Below are 21,027 nucleotides of genomic sequence, written 5' to 3' on the forward strand. Positions count from 1 at the left end.
TGTTCACAGACTGAAACCGTCACGGGAGGGCACATTTGGATGAGGGAACAAACACAAACCCGTTTAATACGTACACTTTCGCGACCAATATTATACATAAAACAAGTGTTTTGTGTTAGATCACGTAAATATCAATGGGGTTTACTCTCCAACACACCGATGTGCTGAAGTAGTAACTAATTGCCACGTTTTGTTTACGTGACAAACCTTACTAAATGGCTGTGTCGGGTGGTGTCGGTTAAACGACACATTTATATTTACGCGATCTAACCCAAAAAACACCTCCTAAAGGAAAACACAGCAGATTAACTGAAGATACACTCCTTTAAAAACTTATTTTTAAACAACGCTTTTATTAACAACTTCGTTTAACTCACGGTCGAGAAGTACAATACGTCAATGGCGCCTGCGTTTTGTGCGAGTAGATTCCACAGTTTAGGGACCGCGGCGTTTTTTTGACCTTCACAAAAATATATAATTAATTTGCCGTCCATACAAAAATTGTTATTGCTTGAAAGGAGACAATTCGTTGATGAATTCATGCCGATTTTCACATAGGCGTGCATTGTCACCGGAGCTGAGTACGTGTGCAAAATTTTGAATTGATTGGACAGCAGGAAGTAGACTAACTTTTGATTACAAAATTTGACCACAACAAACACAAGTGAAGTTAAATAAAACCGTTGAATAAAGTGAGCATGCATGGCCGATTCACAAAACTAGTGACGGAGCGCCAGCCAAAAGAGAGCAATGCACACCACAAGGAAAAAACAGTGGAGATGGAGTGATGAAATCATTTCATGAACACGAGTGCTTATTCATTTACTGTATAAGGGTATATCATCTATTGTGATATTTCCCCCCTGTTGGAGTTATTACAATTTAACACGTGTTGGCGTGTGTTAAAAACAACCACAACACGCAACAGCAACAAATTAAGGCAGTGACATTCCAGTTTTTAATGTATAGCTTCTACCAACGTGCACAACCGATTAACATGGTTGGCTACGTAGGGTGCGAAAGAAGTTCAACACACATCGGGACGTGTGTCTTATTATCAAACCGGATGCTGGTTTGAAGGGCACAAATGTTTGAATTTCCTGTCCATAGTTAACGCCATACTAAATCGTTTTGTACTCATCAGTTCCAGGGAATGCAAGGAATTTGACCTTCACCAGTCAAGGAGTGACCAACAAGTCCTTGGAAATTGTCTGGACGAGCGCTCAGGGCGACGTGGCACAATATGCGGTGCTCATCTCTCCGGCAAACGTTTCTGCCCTTTCCATCAGTCCAAATGGGTTACTCATCGCCAAGTTTGATCATTTGAGAGCAGGTGTCCTCTATGTCATCAACGTGAAAACCATCGATCATGGGAATAACTCCAATGATGGGGTATCTGTGACGCAAAGAACAGGTAACTTATCTCTGTAGCCTTTTAGTAGTAACTGAGGTTGCTTTCACAATGCTTACAGCAATTCGTTTGCACATATACAGCACAGCAGAAATCCAATAATTCGTGTTGATTTGAGAGGCTATGTCATAAATCATGTAATCAGCAGCACACCGCGCAGGTTTGACCAAACAATCCGTGCAATGTGTTCTTTTGCGCCCACGCGGTTTTGTGATGCAGATAAAAGGATGAAATATTCCATTAATCCGTGAAAAATGTGCTCATGACAGGGGAACAGTGCCTAAATTCATCCGCGAGTGGTTTCGTTTCTTCTCAAACCCAAATTGTGCAAATCCGTTATCAACGCGTATCGTTTTGTTACTCAACAAACCTCGACAGAGCAGTCCCCACGTTCTCCCCACCTGCTTGCACGGATTGTGATTTCCATTTTCGTGAAGCATTTTGAATCCACCGCGGTTTGCCGTGGAATTACCGGAGGGCATCGCGAACCAACAATTATAATTATCCACGAATTACAAGGATTCGTAGAATATTACATTTGGAATTATTGGTGTTCTGCTGCACTTGTTGATCATTTATACCCAAAAATGCCGTCAGTACACACACTTCTGTAGATTTACACTGTTTCATTAACATTTAGCGTGTCCTGTTATCAACATTACAGTCACGTATATGGAGTCAGATATCATCAGTTGGGTATCTATAAATGGATGACTGTGTTAATTAAAGTATAATTCGTATGATCTGTAACCCGATTATCCACGACTCTTATTATCCACAAGCTGTAGGATTTGTGGAAACCTATTATCCATGGCCCTATGGTTTCCTATTGTAAAATGTATACGTTAAGTAAATGTGTGGTTAATCGCAACCACAAAATTCAATCTCCCCAACAACATCACTGCAGATAAGAGGATATACTGTGTGCAGCTGTTTATATTTTTAGATATCCAGCGTGTGCCGAGATAGTTATATTTTTATGTATATACAATTGCGTTAATTTGTCCTTTTCAGCATCGTCTTAATTTCGCTTCTCGTTCACTTTATAGACGTTGACGAGTGCAGTGATGGGAACAACAAATGCGCTCAGGTATGCAATGAGCTGAACCTCTTTGAGAACAGCCAGGGCTACAACTGCAGCTGCTTCGGTGGCTTCAAGATGCAGCAAGATGGCATAAGTTGTCAGCGTGAGTAACGACACATAATTTTTTCTGCGGATGTGTCCAGGTTGTTTCACAGTGCACTTGATTGAGACACGCATCTTCTGGTGTAATCGGGACCCTATTTTCCATTGCCGTGGGTATTTTTACTGTATTTATTCTTGTTGGTGCTACCACAATGAGTACACTATACGATATGTTAAACATTTAGTACGCACATCAAACTGTAATGTTTAACATTTCTGTAGGATTGTGTTGCCTGTAACTTGCAAATCGCATAAAAGCAAAGCTTAATATTCTACGTGACAGTATTAAACATTTTAATGTAGTCTTCTTCCGCTCCAATAAATGTTAACGTAGAAAAATACAGTAAAGGGAAACATTTACATGTTTTGGAAGTAAAAGTAATGATGGTGTGTGTATACATGTAGTGCTGAACTCGACATGACAGCTTCTTGCATTTCTTCCTCACTTTATTCCGCTAATACCGATCAACATTCCTTCAGCGCGTTCTCCGCTCGCTCGCCGCCGCGTTCCGCCGGTCTCGCTCGCTCCGCGTCTCTCATTCTGTCGACTCTCCTCTCCACTCTCTCAGTCACAGTTCAGCCGCTCTTTATCAGCTTCGCCGTCACACTGCTACCCTATACTTTTCCACTGCTACCCTATACTTCGCCACTGCTACCCTATACTTCTCCACTGCTACCCTATACTTCTCCACTGCTACACTATACTTCTCCACTGCTACCCTATACTTCTCCACTGCTTCTGGCTCCGCTGTTTCCGCTCCAACATTCTTCTTCTGCTCCCAGGCACGAACTCCCGTCTCCTTCAAAACCCGCTCTCTTCATGCCCAAGCCAATTATTCTCTAATTAATCAGGTGGCGTCCCCCGCGACGCCCCTCACCCCCAGCCCCCGCTGGCACCCGCCACGTGTTCCAGACAACGCGGCGCCACTTAGCGACGACAACAACCTCCCGGCCAATCAGCGCCCTGCATCCTTAATCGCCCTCTACCACCTGTTACTGTCCTCAGACAGCGTGGCGTCGCATTTAGACAATAACAAATCCCAGCCAATCAGCGTCCTGTGTCTTTAATTGCCCCCTACCCGTCTCTGGCCTCGTCCTTGCATCGAGACGACAAAAACAACCTCGACCTCGTATGCTCCCACTGTACTCTGCGCACACGTGCCCCCGACTCCCGCGCGTGGCGCATATTTCAGGCACTACATACATACAATGTGTAGAGTGGTGATTGGTTGCAATAGTGGCAAATGTCGATTTAAATTCCTGGCAATGCACGTCGACGGCTGGCGATATCCAAATTTGACCCAGGCCTCCCCAAAGTCAACGTAGCCTTTAAAATAAATATTTGTATAAAAATTAGTAGAGCCGGTCCAGCCCCTGTCCCCTCTCCTCCTGTACTCAATCGCCCAATAACGATCAGAAGAAACACTCCCCCCCCCCCGCGTCGAAATATCGCAGTTCAATTTCTCATCACGAAATTCGCCCAAATCTCAATTGTGACAATAGCCGATGATATCTAGGAACATTTAACATAGGAACATTTAACATACAAACATCTGCCCGAAACATTAATAATGTCCCTCATAAACGTCCGAGTTCATCATAATACTTACACGTTTCGTTTAACATCGAATTCTATGAACAACGTCAATGAGATAAATCATATCTAACTGACAAAACATCAAAATCAGTTATTGTTTCTCATATTAATCTCACCGCTGCCATAGCGCATGTTCTGCTCAGCCCCATTAGCTCGCTCAATGTTGAAACCAAGCTCTGATCAGCCATCGTGCGCCTTTCCAATGTACAGCTCTACATCGCAACAACACCACTACCACCAAGTGTTTGCAATTGCAAAAACGAATTCCGTTTTTCAAAACCAAAACGCACTCATCATCTTCCAACTCCGTTATAGCTATTGATTCGAGTTGTATTGCTCAAAGTAAACACGTTTATTAACACTCGTAATACTGATTAAATAACTCGCCGCGAAGCCGATTTTCCGCGCAAATACTAAGTGGTGGAAGGGGAGGAGTGGAGGAGATGGCTGACTGATGCTGCCCCCACGTGTGGTGGTTGTCAGTACTGCTTGCCGCTTGCTTGCTGCTGATGCTGCGGCACTTCGAGGCATCAAAGCCACTCAACTTTGCCTCTCGACTCGCGATCAGCTCCGCAAGGCGCGCTCCGTCTGCGTCGCGTCCCAAACGCGCTCGTTATTTCCATTCATAGTGCGCGCATGTACAACAAAAATAAGCGCTCGTTATTTCCATCATAATGCGCGCATGTACAACAAAAATAAGCGCTCGTTATTTCCATTCATAGTGCGCGCATGTACAACAAAAATAAGCGCTCGTTATTTCCATTCATAGTGCGCGCATGTACAACAAAAATAAGCGCTCGTTATTTCCATTCATAGTGCGCGCATGTACAACAAAAATAAGCGCTCGTTATTTCCATCATAGTGTGCGCATGTACAACAAAAATAAGCGCTCGTTATTTCCATTCATAGTGCGCGCATGTGCAACAAAAATAAGCGCTCGTTATTTCCATCATAATGCGCGCATGTACAACAAAAATAAGCGCTCGTTATTTCCATCATAGTGTGCGCATGTGCAACAAAAATAAGCGCTCGTTATTTCCATTCATAGTGCGCGCATGTGCAACAAAAATAAGCGCTCGTTATTTCCATCATAATGCGCGCATGTACAACAAAAATAAGCGCTCGTTATTTCCATCATAGTGTGCGCATGTGCAACAAAAATAAGCGCTCGTTATTTCCATTCATAGTGCGCGCATGTGCAACAAAAATAAGTGCGAGTTAATCGGAACGCGCCATTTCAACCCCACGTTACGTAAAACGCGAGGCGACTCCACCGAGCGCCTGTCAGTCGATTGACGCAAATTGAACAGTTAGACATTATTTCTAGATTTGAAGCTTTCGTGACTGCAATAATTTAGCATGTGCACCTCTAGCATGTGCACTTGTTGTTCTCTTTTAGCCCCGCCCCCCCAATACGTTCCATTCATTGGCTACCACACTCAGATAAGCCCCTCCCCCCTCCTCCCCCCTTAAATTGTATTTAAGACCTTATATCTTGGAATTTTTTGCCTCACTTGATACAGTAAATCTAGCTGTGACGGTCCTACCTGATGACGGAGACTTGTGTTGCTTCCGAAATGTCGTGATTTATTATTAATTTTATTAATTTTAATTTTATTATTTTTTACCTACGTGACTTTACCGAAAAAAACCTAAGAGTAGTTAGACATTATTATTATTATTGGAGCTAATGTAACAACACACGGCTGAAAGGGCACTTAATCCACCCAAATCTAAACTGTGCACTTCGGGGGCTAGGGTCCCAATCCTTGATCACCACTGCATTAACTTAAACAATAATTTTAAAAACGCAACTGGTTACCCGTAGATATTAGCAGAGTGCTCAAATTATACGTGTCATACGTGTGATTAATCACAGGTGAGCACACACCAGCATCAGGGAGACAAAGCTGGTGAGGTGTGATGCTGGCCACACTTCCTGTGTCCTAGACTGGTTCTTAATAAGTGTTTGCTGTGTGTTTAATTCAGATTTAATTTAATATAGAAATATTAACAAATACAAGAACGGCAATGTATATTAATTCTGTACCTCAGAGATGTGAATACAAATGCTGCCATATATGCTGTGACTGACCCAAAGTCTTACATATAGCTCATATTTTCAACCTTTATAAGTACATATTTGAATCGTAAATCTAGGCAATGGTCAGCAGTGCATAAGCAATTTGACCAATTGGATGCAACTGGGAGTGAAGTATTATATCATGGACAGAGCCAAATTGAAGAAGGCCATGATCGCCAAAGTCTTTGAGAAAGGACACGGCTCATACAGAATAGGAATTGGAAATGATAACTAAATATTTAGAAAATGACTTCACTGTATCATTTTAATCGTGTGAATAAAGGAAATCAATGTCATTATTTAGAGTACAATATAGTATTGCCCTGCATCAAAAATGTAATCTAAACATTAAATTTCACATTCATCTATTTTGGCCATCTCGTTACACCCAAACATCACATGTTAGCTGTTTAATACGTTTACTGAATGTATAAGCACGTACATACAAACATATATTATTTTTTTACAACATACTAAATATATTTACAGTCAAATATAAAAAAAAACATTAAATTTGCTTGTAAAAATATTGAGTCATTGTGTATGCATTTCTGTACTGTTTCATTACACACGTTACGATTTGAATTGTGAACAATTACACTGCAATACCGTATGGAGGTTAATGCGCTATATATGTTGTATGTTATTTTTCAGCTATTGTGAGCTGCACACTGGCCTGTACCAATGGAAGGTGCTTTATTGATCCCAACACAAAGAGACCAACCTGCTCCTGTAACATTGGTTACGTCCTTGATAAAAGCAAGCAAAACTGCTTAGGTAAAACTGGATTTGCACGATCAATCTGTTGTATTTTTATGCTTTCTCCCACCTAGTATCCATTCGTTAGAGGAGATGTCAGTAATACTGTGTGTTTATTTAAAGCATTTAAGATTAAACATTGTTTTAAAATATTATGTTTCTAATCTGTACGTACCCTCAAACATACCTCTAGACCTGCTGCTTAGCTAGTTATATAAGAATTATTATGATACATTGCCAATACTGTGTTGTTTAAGCTCAATTGCCTGATAACTACATGCAATGCTACTGAATGATACATATTTAAATGAATAGCTGTTAGTTGCAAGCAATGCAATAATTGTCATGATACATTGCCAATACTGTGTTAAGCTCAATTGCCTGATGACTGCATGCGGTGCTCTTGAACGATACAGATTTGAATGAATGTGAAGAACAGCCTAAACCGTGTGAGCAAGAATGCTCTAACACCATCGGAAGCTACAAGTGCTCCTGTTCTCCTGGGTTCACGCAGGATCTCGTTGTTGCTAACAGATGCATTGGTACGTGAAAACCGTCACTATGGAGATTTTTCCCAGTTCCACAGCCCTTGTGTTTTTTCTTTAAACAAACAAAGCATGATCGAGGGAAGAGTGATTGGGCTCACTGTCCCCCTACTCACGTAGGGGCAACGATCAGGAATTTTTACGGGAGCGAAAGAAGAGGGAAAGGAGGGGTGTACTCAAACAGAACCGCACAATACAATAACATAGACACGAAATGAGTGAACTTGACGTTGTTAATTCCCCACATCATCTTGGTCATAGGTTTTTGTTTTACCATACTTCGTTAGTGCGGTTTGGGGGATGTGTTGTTAAGGATATTAATTGCATTGGTACAGCAAAATTGAGTTGAAAGAAATAAGTTGGACTGAGCCATTACATTTTACATGATACACATGTGTACCATTTTACTATTAATAATCGTAACATACCTGTTACAACTTAATGCTGGGCGATGGTTGCTTTGCACACCTGTAATCCAGGATGGTGGAGGTGAGAGTTGGTGGTACGCACAAATATTTTGAAGCTCCCTTCCCGTGGGCATTAAGGTGCCATACCCTAGGCTCGCCAGGAGAAGGAAGAACACCGAGTCCAATAATAGCTATCATACGTTTTGATTCCTTTCGGGGATAAGAGTCTTGCCCCCTTTACACGTGCGCTTTATCGCTGGGTGCTACAGTGGTTTGTTCTCCTACTTGTATAGACACTCAGTAATTGCCTGAAAACATCAGTTTTAAAAAAATCCCAATGGAGAACCTTCGTGGAAAAAAAGAGTTCTTAGGGGGGTTGGGGGGGGCCTCGTGGATGAACGAGTAAATCATTATTAGAATGAGCTGTGTGCTACTCAAAGGCTTTACTTCATTTTTATGTTTTCTTTTGTTCCCCACAGATGTTGATGAGTGCCAGAGTAATCCTTGCACAAATTCTGGCACCTGTCAAAACATGGTAAATAAATTCTCCTGCCATTGTACCAGTGGGTGGACCGGTGTCTACTGTGATGAAGGTGAGTGGAACATTTTAATTACATCAATGTTTGTGGGATAAATGCTTCTGAGCATGTGGATGTAGTTTATGAACTTATAATGGAAACACCATACTTATAGAGGCAACAATAAGCTTGGTGATATTACTACTACATATTCAACGTGATGTCAGTTTGGGGAAAAACATGCTTACATGTACGCTATGTTAATTTAGTATAACACCATTTAGCAGAAATGTCTTAATCAAAATGTATTTTTGTAAAAAAAAGTTAACCGGACGTTTTACATCGATGGGTACATTTTCATGACCTTTCGTGTTTGTGTGTGTTTTTGCAGATGTAAATGAATGTGCCTCTAGACCATGCTCCCATGGAGGAACCTGTGTCAACACACCGGGCTCCTTCTCTTGCAGATGTGCACCCGGTTGGAGTGGGACCCTCTGTACACTGCGTAAGCTGATACACATCCGTTGTCTAGTTTTGATAAATTACTCGCAAAATCACTGAATTGGGAATAACCAGATAGCAACGTTGGCCCCTACTGGCAGATGAAAGCCCACATGCAGGCCAGTGTTGCGTGCGCTGAGTGCCGCACAGGGACAGCTGCCACTGGGGAGAATCCTTAGCCAAACTGCAGCAGGGTATCAAAATGGTTGAGATGAGATACGATGGAGAGCACTTTGAGTGCCCTATAAATGCAAATACTTAAACGCATTCAAAAGTCCATGAATACTAACAAACATTTCTCTTTTTATTATTATTACACGCTTTTATTTAACTCACTCCGTCTGTTGTCGTAACCTCAAAAAATATTCTAACTCAATTTTACCCACTTCCCAATGTGATATCGACTGCAAACTTGGTATGCTTATGTCATACTGATGACAAGACTATATTCTATCATTAAAATTTTAAAATATATATTTTTTAACATTTTACACGCTTTTTTATTTAACTCACTCTGTCTGTTGTATCCTCAAATTTTGTACCTCAATTTCAACCGTCTTCCCAATGTCGTATCGACTGCAAACTTGGTATAGGTATGTCATACGGATGACAATAATATATTCTATCATTGAAATTTTAAAATATATATTTTAAACAATCTTTTTTACGGCTCTAATTGTCCACGCTCAACTCACGTTGCCTGTAAATCACCACAGTCCCTTACGTCACGGCAAGCCTCGGGGAGCCACGCCGAGGGGCGGGGGATGTGGAAGGAGGGGAGGGGCGATGGGGGCAGGGGAGGGGCAGCTCGGACAGTGCATTTTATTAAAGCGTGTTTTTTTAAAAAGTATTTTTAAATATTGTATTTCTTTGTGTACTCGGTTCACGATAGCAAAAACACATTTTCTATATGGGAAATGTAGATGTAGCACCAATGTCTGCACATTGATGCTTTAACACCTATAAACTTCACAAATAAAACGTATATATTAAACTAGCGGAAGTACCCGGCGTTGCCCGGGTGAAAAATATATTTCTTAAAAACTTTACATATATACACAGATACTAAGGTATTGTCAAAGCCCGGTGGGCTTTGACAATACTCACCACTCACGCTCACCACTCATCCTCACCACTCACCCTCACCACCACCACTCACCCTCACCATTCACGCTCACCACTCACGCTCACCACTCACCCTCTCCACTCACCCTCACCACTCACCCTCACTAATCACCCTCACCACTCACCCTCTCCCTGACCACTCACGCTTACCACTCACCACCACCACTCACCCTCACCATTCACGCTCACCACTCACGCTCACCACTCACCCTCTCCACTCACCATCACCACTTACCCTCACCACTCACCCTCACCACTCACCATCACCACAAACCCTAACCACTCACCCTCACCACTAACCCTCACCACTCACCCTTACCACTCACCCTCACCACTAACCCTCACCCTCACCACTCACCCTTACCACTCACCACTCAACCTCACCACTCGTCCTCACCACTCACCCTCACCACTCACCCTTACCACTCACCACTCACCCCTCACCACTCACCATCACCACTCACCCTCACCACTCACCCTCACCATTCACCACTCATGCTCACCACTCACCCTCACCACTCACCCTCACCACTCACCCTCACCACCACCACCACTCACCCTCACCACTCACCCCTCACCACTAACCCTCACCACTCACCCTCACCATTCACCACTCACGCTCACCACTCACCCTCACCCCTCACCCTCACTAACCACCACCACCACTCACCCTCACCACTAACCCTCACCCCTGACCACTCACCCTCCCCACTCACCACTCACCCTCACCACTCACCATTCCTACTCACCACTCAACCTCATCATTGACCACTCACCACTCACCCTTACCCTCACCACTCACCCTCACCCTCACCACTCACCCTCACTACTCACCCCTAACCACTCACCCTCACTACTCACCATCACCCCTTATGCTCACCACGCACCCTCACCACTAACCCTCACCACTCACCCTCAACATCAACACTCACCGTCACCACTCACCCTCACCACTCACCATCACCACAAATCCTAACCACTCACCCTCACCACTCACTCTCACCACACCCACAGCACTCACCCTCCCCACTCACCATCACCACACACCCTCACCACTCACGCTCACCACTCAACCTCACCACTCACCCGCACCACCCTCACCACTCACCCGCACCATCCTCACCACTCACCCTCACCACTAACCCTCACCCTCACCACTCACCCTTACTATTCACCACTCAACCTAACCACTCATCTTCACCACTCACCCTCACCACTCACCTTCAACACCAACACTCACCACTAACCACTCACTGGTGATGGTGGGACCTGCTATAACAGCAGTGCATGCCGACTGTGGTGGTACCTGCTATGACTACAGCAGTGCATATTGTGGTGGTACCTGGTATGATTACAGCAGTGCATATTGCTGTGGTGGTACCTGCAATGATAACAGCAGTGCATACTGACTGATGGTACCTGCTATAATGACAGAAGTGCATACCGACTGAGGTGGTACCTGCTATCACTACAACAGTGCATACTGACTGGTGGTACCTGCTATGATTACAGCAGTGCATACTGCTGTGTTGGTACCTGCTATGATTACAGCAGTGCATACTGCTGTGTTGGTACCTGTTATGATGACAGCAGTGCATATTGTGGTGGAACCTGCTATGATTACAGCAGTGCATACTGCTGTGGTGGTCAGTTTAACACGTAGGCTTTCGCGACCAATGTTATTCATAATCAACGATTTTTGGGTTTAGATCGCGTTTATTTATAAATGTGTCGTAACCCTCCACCACCCGACACGGCCAATCAGTAAAAATGTGTCACGTTGACAAAGACAAATAGTTCACTGCTTTGGGCTAAAGCAGTGAACTATTTGTCTTTGTCAACGTGACACATTTTTACTGATTGGCCGTGTCGGGTGGTGGAGGGTTACGACACATTTATAAATAAACGCGATCTAAACCCAAAAATCGTTGATTATGCTGTGGTGGTATCTGCTATGATGAGAGGAGTACATATTGTGGTGGTGGTACCTGGTATGAAAACAGCAGAACATACCGAGTGTGGTGGCACCTGCTATGACGACAGCAGTACATTCTGTGGTGGTACCTGCTATGATGACAGCAGTACATACTGTGGTGGTGGTGGTACCTTCTCTAATGAGAGCAGTACATATTGTGGTGGTGGTACCTGCTATGATTACAGCAGTGCATATTGACTGTACTCATCATTCACCCACACCATTCACCACTCACAACTCACCCTCACCACTCATCCTCACCACTCACCACTCTCACTCACTACTCACCCTCACCATTCACCCTCACAACTCACCACTCACCAATCTCCCTCACCAATCTCCCTCACCCTCACCAATCACACCCTCACCAATCACCACTTACCCTCACTGCTCACCAATCACCACACACCCTCACCACTCACTCTCACCACTAACCCTCACCACTCTCCCTCACCACTCTCCCTCACCACTCTCCCTCACCACTCTCCCTCACCACTCACTCTCACCATTCACCCTCACCATTCAGCCTCACCACTCACCCTCACCACTCACCACTCACCGTCACAACCACCACTCACCCTCACCACTCACCCTCACCACTCACTCTCACCATTCACCCTCACCATTCAGCCTCACCACTCACCCTCACCACTCACCGTCACAACCACCACTCACCCTCCCCACTCACCCTCACCACTCAACCTTACCCTCACTACTCACCATTCATCCTGGCCAATCACCACTGACCAATCACCACTCACCACTCTCCACTAACCCTCACCACTCAACCTCACCACTCACCCTCACCACTCACTCTCAAAACTAACCGCTCTCTCACCACTCACCCTTACCACTCACCCTCACCACTCAGCACTCACCACTCACCCACACCACTCACCCTCACCACTCACGCTCACCACTCACCACTCACCCCTCACCGCTCACCACTCACCCATCACCACTGACAACCGCCACTCACCCTCACCACTCACCTTCACAACAACCACTAACCCTCACCGCTCACCACTCACCCTCACCACTCACCCTCACCACTCATCCTCACCAATCACACCCTCACCAATCACCACTTACCCTCACTGCTCACCCTCACCACTCACCACTCACGCTCACCCTCACCATTCACACCTCACTAACCACCACTCACAACTGCCACTGACCCTCACCACTCACCCTCACCACTCACCCTCACCACTCATCCTCACCACTCACCACTGACCTTCTCCCTAACCACTCACCCTCACTACTCCCCACTCTCCCTCACCACTCACTCTCACCATTCACCATTCAGCCTCACCACTCACCCTCACCACTCACCCTCACCACTCAACCTCACCCTCACTACTCACCACTCATCCTCACCAATCACTACTGACCAATCACCACTCACCACTCACCCTCACCACTCTCCACTAACTCTCACCACTCACCCTCACCACTCACCCTAACCACTAACCACTCTCTCACCACTCACCCTCACCACTCAGCCAGAGGTGGGACAAAGTCATTGTTATGCAAGTCCAAGTCGAGTCTGAAGTCATCAAATTCATGACTCGAGTCTGACTCGAGTCCAAGTCACATGACTCGAGTCCACACCTCTGCCACTCACCCTCACCACTCAGCACTCACCCTCACCACTCACCCTCACCACTCACGCTCACCACTCACCCCTCACCGCTCACCACTCACCCATCACCACTCACAACCGCCACTCACCCTCACCACTCACCCTCACCACTCATCCTCACAACAACCACTCACCCTCACCGCTCACCAATCACCCTCACCACTCACCCTGACCACTCACTACTCATCCTTACCAATCACACCCTCACCAATCACCACTCACCCTCACTGCTCACCGCTCACCACTCACCCTCACCACTCACCCTCACCACTCACCACTCACGCGCACCCTCACCACTCACCCCTCACTAATCACCACTCACAACCGAGGGAGAGTGGTGAGGGTGAGTAGTGAGAGTGAGTAGTGAGGGTGAGTTGGGAGGGTAAGTGGTGAGCGAGATTGGTGAGGGCGAGTGGTGCGCAAGAGTGGTGAGTGGTGAGGGTGAATGGTGAGGGTGAGTTGTGAGGAAGAGTGGTGAGGGTGAGTGGTGAGGGTGAGTGGTGAGGGTGAGTGGTGAGGCAGAGTGGTGAGTAGTGAGGATGATTGGTGAGGGTGAGTAGTGAGGGTCAGTGGTGAGCGTGAGTGGTCAGGGAGAGGGGTGAGTGGTGAGGGAGAGGGGTGAGCGTGAGTGGTGAGAGTGAGTGGGGAGTGGTGAGGGTGAGTGGTGAGGGTGAGTCGTGAGTAGTGAGGATGATTGGTGAGGGAGAGTGGTGAGGGTGAGTGGTGAGCGTGAGTGGTGAGGAAGAGTGGTGAGTAGTGAGGATGATTGGTGAGGGTGAGTGAGTGTGAGTGGTGATGGCGAGTGGCGGTTGTGAGTGGTGTTTAGTGAGGGGTGAGTGGTGACGGTGAGCGTGAGTGATGAGTGGTGAGGGTGAGTGGTGATGGTGAGTGGTGAGCGGTGAGGGTGAGCAGTGAGGGTGAGTGGTGATTGGTGAGGGTGAGTGGTGAGGGCGAGTGGCGGTTGTGAGTGGTGATTAGTGAGGGATGAGTGGTGAGGGTGAGCATGAGTGGTGAGTGGTGAAGGTGAGTGGTGAGGGTGAGTGGTGAGGTTGAGTGGTGAGTAGTGAGGATGATTGGTGAGGGTGAGTGGTGAGCGTGAGTGGTGAGGGAGAGGGGTGAGTGGTTAGGGTGATTGGTGAGGGAGAGGCGTGAGTGGTTAGGGTGAGTTGTGAGGGAGAAGGGTGAGTGGTGAGGGTGAGTGGTAAGGGTGAGTGGTGAGGGTGAATGATGAGCGGTGAGGGTGATTGGTGAGGGTGAGTGGTGAGGGTGAGTGGTGAGGGAGAGGGGTGAGTGGTGAGGGTGAGTGGTGAGTGGTGAGGGGTGAGTGGTGAGTGGTGAGAGTGAGCGTGAGTGCTGAGGTTGAGTGGTGGTGGTGAGGGTGAGTGGTGAGGATGATTGGTGAGGGTGATTGGTGAGGGAGAGTGGTGAGGGTGATTGGTGAGGGTGAGTGGTGAGGGTGAGTGGTGAGGGTGAGTGGTGAGGGTGAGTGGTGAGGGAGAGGGGTGAGGTTGAGTGGGTGAGCGTGAGTGGTGAGAGTGAGTGGTGAGTGTTGAGGGTGAGTGGTGAGGGTGAGTGTTGTGTAGTGAGGATGATTGGTGAGGGTGAGTGGTGAGGGTGAGTGGTGAGCGTGAGTGGTTAGGGAGAGGGGTGAGTGGTGATGGTGAGTGGTGAGGGAGAGGGGTGGGTGGTGAGGGTGAGTGGTGAGCGTGAGTGGTGAGGGAGAGGCGTGAGTGGTGAGGGAGAGGGGTGAGTGGTGAGGGAGAGTGGTGAGGGAGAGGGGTGAGTGGTGAGGGTGAATGGTGAGCGTGAGTGGTGAGGGTGAGTGGTGAGTAGTGAGGGTGAGTGGTGAGGGAGAGTGGTGAGGGTGAGTAGTCGTGGTGAGGGTGAGTAGTGAGGGTGAGTGTGAGTGGTGAGGGTGAGTGATGGTGAGTGGTGTGAGTGGTGAGGGAGAGTGGTGAGGGTGTATATATTTTTACCTATGATGACAGCAGTACATGCTGGCGTTTTGTATGTTAAATGTAAAAGCTAAAGTGTGAATGTGTGTGTCTGTTGGAAATGTCAAGCAAACTTGGCGACACGCAGATTTTAAAACAGGAATAGGACGATTTTAAAGTAATCTACCACCTTCGATGAGTCCTTGGCGCGATTCAAAGAATCGATTCCTGGCGTGTTGGGGGTTTACATTTTGAATGACAGAGTTTTATTTTCATTGGTATGTTATGTTTTAATCTTTTCAGGAGTTTTTAATTATATTTTTGCCCCGGTCAACGCCGGATATTTCCCGTTCGTAGCAATTCATATCGACTATAACCAACTTATAGTAAATGGGAATCGGCCGATTCTAAATGAGTCTACAACCTTCGATTCCTTTGCGCGATTCAGAGAATCGATTCTTGGCTCGGTCGGGTTTAAAATTTTAATTACACATTTGTATTTTCATTGGTATGTTATGTTTTAAAATTTTCAGAAGATTTTAAATGTATTTTTCCCCCGAGCAACGCTGGGTATATCGAGTTTATAGCACAAGTCCTCGCCTGACAAGTGTGGGGTGTCGAGGCCTAGTAACGTGCAGAGCCTCCGGCCTCGCCGAGATTGCCCACCTGGGCGAGGCTGGAGGCTGGGCCGCTACCCCCCCACCCCCCCGCGCTACAAAAATACTGTCTAATCGCTATAATTTTATTATCTATCGACCCTATAATAGTAAGTGCACACATTGGGGTGGGGGGGACGTGAAACTTTGATGAATTTATCTCAGCGTCGCGTGTTAATGCGTGTGCATATTTTTAACGGGAATTAAAAATGGCGTCCACCCCGCAGCGACGGCGTTGCTGCCCGTTGCCAGGGGCAACTGCCCTGGTCGGCATCTCGCGCATGCGCAACGGTGTGCTTCGTCACGTGCCGGCCAGCAATAGTAAATAAATAAATAAAGAGGCATCGCACTAAATCGATAAGCGAACCGATTTAAAGGCGACTGACGAAAAATCGGAAATGCCTATGTTCACCGCGGGGCACGGGACGTGCCTCCTGCCAAATCCCTCGCAAGCGAGCGTACGCAGACAGACAGATGGACAGACAGACAGATGGACAGACAGACAAAAAGTGACGTTTATAGGTAAGATACAATTCTACAACCTCACACTGCCTATTTAGATCTTTTCTTTTCAGCAGACATGAAACGGTGGTTAATACGAATGACATTTTGCGTCTCATTGTTGTTTATCTGGAGTGTGCAATGTGGCCCTGTGCCATCGTGTAGACTGCACAAGTTGTGTGTTCACACTGCCATTTGCTTCCCTTAGTTGTGGATGAATGTGCTTCCAACCCGTGCATCCACGGCACCTGTGTGGATCAGGTCAACGCCTTCTTCTGCAGATGTGACGAGGGGTGGTCGGGCAACACATGCACTACGAGTGAGTCCTGATCAAAGCTCGTCTTCACTGAAAAACTTTTAGATCGATCACATCTCAGATTCCCTCATATACATATGGAGCATACAAAAAAAGTGTCTCGATTTAAAGCTTTCGTGACTGCAGGGATTCATCTTCTTGGTTCTTTCGGTAAAGTCATGTAGAAGGGAAGTAATAAATAATATAAAAAAACATAATAAAATAATTCTCACGACGTTTCGGCCACAATGCAAGCAGCCGTCCTCAGGTGAAGAATGAAACACCACCAAGCTTGGAGCGTATATTTAAGCTGGGTTGGAGGGGGGGAGGTGGGCAGAAGAGCGCCTTGACAAAGAATTTGCATATCAAGAGGAATTTAGCATATTTGTAATAAAAGACTCGGACGCTTCTCTCTGTCCTGTGTCCTTTATTTGGGTTCGATCTCTTTTCCCTCACGGCACTCCCCTTACTCTTCGCTCTGCAGCCCAGGCTGCTGTCGCTCACGTAGCCCACTTCCCTCCTTGCAGACCCGCTGCTGTCTCGTCATGCAGACCCCCGCTGCCCAACTCCACCCTTGCAGACCCGCTGCTCTCTCTGCAGTCTCCTCGCTGCTCCTCCAGCCCCGGGGTCGGTCACCGTTGGCCGACGGTGCCGATCCTCGGGGTCTGTGTGTGTGGCGATCTCGCCACTCTCTCTCTTCCCACTCCGCCCTGCGTGGCCTCACACTTTCCCAGTCTCCGATCACTCCCCTACTGCTTCCGGTTTCTCCCCTTATAGACCTGAACCCTCTCCCCCACGTGACGTAACTCCTCCCCCCATGACGTCACCTCCGGAAGGTCGTCCACGCCCGCATTACATATTTATGGGAAATGCGTAGGAGGTGTGTGGGGGGTTTCAAAGTCATATTATGCCCGTGCATTATGCAGGATTAGCAGCATCAAAGGAAGGACGTAATAAACCATTTCGGAGCTTAACTGATTGTGTTCACGTTTACGGTGACTTTCAGACCACAGTCCACTCACTGGCATTGACTATATATCTTGTATTCTCCACATGGAATGGATTCTTTGCTCCGCTGCAAGTCTCCTTCCATCACTCTCCTGATGATGCTATGTAGTTTATACTTTAGTTTTTTACGTGGTTGTTAAGTAACTGCAGCTACATACTATTAACATTACTTCCCTTTGTTAATGCTACCCCCATCCCCCTCCCTTTGATGCTGCTAATCCTGCATAATGCACGGGCATAATATGACTTTGAAACCCCCCGCCCACCTCCTACGCATTTCCTATTGATATGCAAATTCTTTTGTCAAGGCGCTCTTCTGCCCACCTCCCCCCCTCCAACCCAGCTTAAATATACGCTCCAAGCTTGGTGGTGTTTCATTCTTCACCTGAGGACGGCTGCTTGCATTGTGGCCGAAACGTCGTGAGAATTATTTTATTATGTTTTTTATATTATTTTATTACTTCCCTTCTACATGACTTTACCGAAAGAACCAAGAAGAAGAAAAAAAGTGTCTTTAGCTCAGTACGTGTGCTTCGTTCATAACAAGCTCCCAAACACCGTCCTGTGGTGTGAGCAGGCAGATGCACTACTACGATAACTGAATGGCAACCCAGGAATAGGTAGTTTACTTCTACCCCTTACTATTGATTGTCGTGCCACTTGAATGCCTTTAAGCTGAAGTTTAACGGGCACATTTTCAGCTTTGAAGCTTTCGTGACTGCAAGGATTCATATTCTTAGGTTTTTTCGGTAAAGTCACGTAGGTAAAAAATTGAAATTAATAAAGTAAAATAAAATAAAAATAAAAATCACGACGTTTCGGAGGCAACACAAGTCTCCGTCATCAGGTGGGACCGTCACAGCCAGATTTGCTGCATCAAGTGAGGCAAAGATTCAAGATGTAATCCCTTAAAAGCAAGTTTGAGGGGGGAGGAGAGGGGGGGGAGCTCATCAGAATGTGGTAGCCAATGAATGGAACGTATCGGGAGGGAGGGGGGCGGGGCTCAAAGACGGCACGAAGTGCCACGTAGAACGCATCGGGGAGGGGGAGGGGGCGGGGCCAAAAGGATGGACGACGCGGCACACGAGAGTCGGCGGCGTGGACGTGGTGGTGCGCATGCCGCCGACTCTCGTGTGCCGCGTCGTCCATCCTTATACATGAACGTGAAGAGTGTGTTTTTGTGCATATGTGTTCAGATAATAAACATGATGAAGCACTTCAAAACGCATATTACATAATGTACTGTACTATATTTTCAAATGAGACACATGTGCAAAAATAGTAGAGCGCATATATAAACTGAAACTCAACTGATAAATACGTCATGGCATTGAGAGAGAAGTAAATATGTCTAAAGTTAAGTGTTAAGTGAATGTTGTGTGTGAATTTGCGTATGAAAGTGGTTCTACTAAATAATTCGTTTGCTTCGCAATGCATTTAAAAAGTGTATTAACCTTTTGTGTGTATAACCGCTGCCTTGTGATATTGTTTAGACATCGACGACTGCGTGAATGCACAGTGCCAAAATGGTGCAACCTGCATTGACATTCTGAAGGGATACAACTGTTCCTGTGTGCTGGGATACAAAGGGCAATACTGCCAATACAGTAAGGCTCATTTCCCACATTCTTTTGTATTAAGTCAAATGTAAGAGTTTTCAACTCAGATGAGCATTAGGCTTTGTTTATATCATACTATTTCATAGCTTTTGTGATTGTGCGGTATACCTCTGTTGTATTTTCCAGTTGTACTTTGTGTTGCTTGGCATGATGTCCAACGTGTATTCAGTTCTCTTAAGAAGCTGCTAGCATGTATAGCGAAACATCGGACACATCATGCCATGGTGAAGAACATGCAGTGCCAACCAAGAAGACACTCCGTAGAATTGTGCGATCTCTTTTGGTTACGCTGAGCCAGTGGTAGAATTTCCACATTCATATGAAGGAGCCCATGTTTAGGTTGACCGCTGTTGTTGAGGAAGGTCGAGAAAAGACGATCCCTGACTGCTCCAAATTAAGATTGGGATTAGAACTCATAAGTATTTGAATGTATTGTAAATTATTACGTTTGAGTGACTTTAGTTTAAGGGGTAGAATTCTGTACTAAAAATCCTCACGCATGGGTATGATTTCCAATTAAAATGAATGCCAATGAAAATAATCTTGTAACATTGATCTGATTTCTCATTCCAAAATCAATGTGGGTTATTTGGAAGTTGACCATAGTTGTCATCCTACAAAATACAATGTGGGCCATTTCTAGTTTTTTTAATTGATTTCTATGAGTATCAAATGTGTCAGCAAGAGTGTGAATTTGAGTGAATCACATACTCCTTTTCGTGACTATGTCTGCTAGGCTTTCTTAGCATTGTATTCCAAACCTATTCTTCTTTCGTAAGGCAGGAGGAAACATCAACAGTTTTGAAACATGTGAAAGTTGAATGCTAAGTTCTTTTAACAAATACAGGGAGGCGGTAGACACTGTATGGATTGCAGTGACACCGCTCGGGTGTGCATGCATGGTGCATTCGTCGGTGATGTGATTCTAAACTTAGCAAGTCACTTACCCTATCCTGCCATGAAATCTGTATTATGTTCTGCGTGAGTCCGTATGTAATACTTTTTTGTCCCTCTCAACGTCTTGTGTTTCATTTGCAATGTATGATTAATGTAGCTGTCAATAGTGTAAATCTTGGACTGTTAAAGTGACATTTACATGAATGATGTTTGTGATTTCTCCATAGATATCGATGACTGCATTGGAAACGAGTGTCAGCACAATAGCGCATGTCTGGATGATGTCAATAGTTACTTGTGCCTTTGTCCGAGTGGATGGACTGGTCTTCGCTGTGCAACTGGTAAACATACATATACCATGCTAC

General features: G+C 45.8%; 1 protein-coding gene across 1 annotated transcript in view; it reads left to right on the plus strand.

The window, feature by feature from the left end:
* The first annotated feature begins 399 nt into the window (after positions 1–399).
* The window catches only part of LOC133351240 (fibropellin-1-like), a 51,609-nt gene continuing 30,981 nt past the window's right edge, over positions 400–21,027 (plus strand). The window contains exons 1-8 of the mRNA XM_061566325.1: positions 400–415; positions 2,461–2,598; positions 6,932–7,054; positions 7,453–7,578; positions 8,468–8,581; positions 8,898–9,011; positions 17,052–17,162; positions 19,640–19,753. Coding sequence (XP_061422309.1) covers positions 400–415; positions 2,461–2,598; positions 6,932–7,054; positions 7,453–7,578; positions 8,468–8,581; positions 8,898–9,011; positions 17,052–17,162; positions 19,640–19,753 — 856 coding nt within the window. The remainder of the gene's footprint in view (positions 416–2,460; positions 2,599–6,931; positions 7,055–7,452; positions 7,579–8,467; positions 8,582–8,897; positions 9,012–17,051; positions 17,163–19,639; positions 19,754–21,027) is intronic.

The sequence above is a fragment of the Lethenteron reissneri genome, chromosome 36 (assembly GCF_015708825.2).
Source record: "Lethenteron reissneri isolate LAM-NWPU_2019-01 chromosome 36, ASM1570882v1, whole genome shotgun sequence".
Lineage (NCBI taxonomy): Eukaryota > Metazoa > Chordata > Hyperoartia > Petromyzontiformes > Petromyzontidae > Lethenteron > Lethenteron reissneri.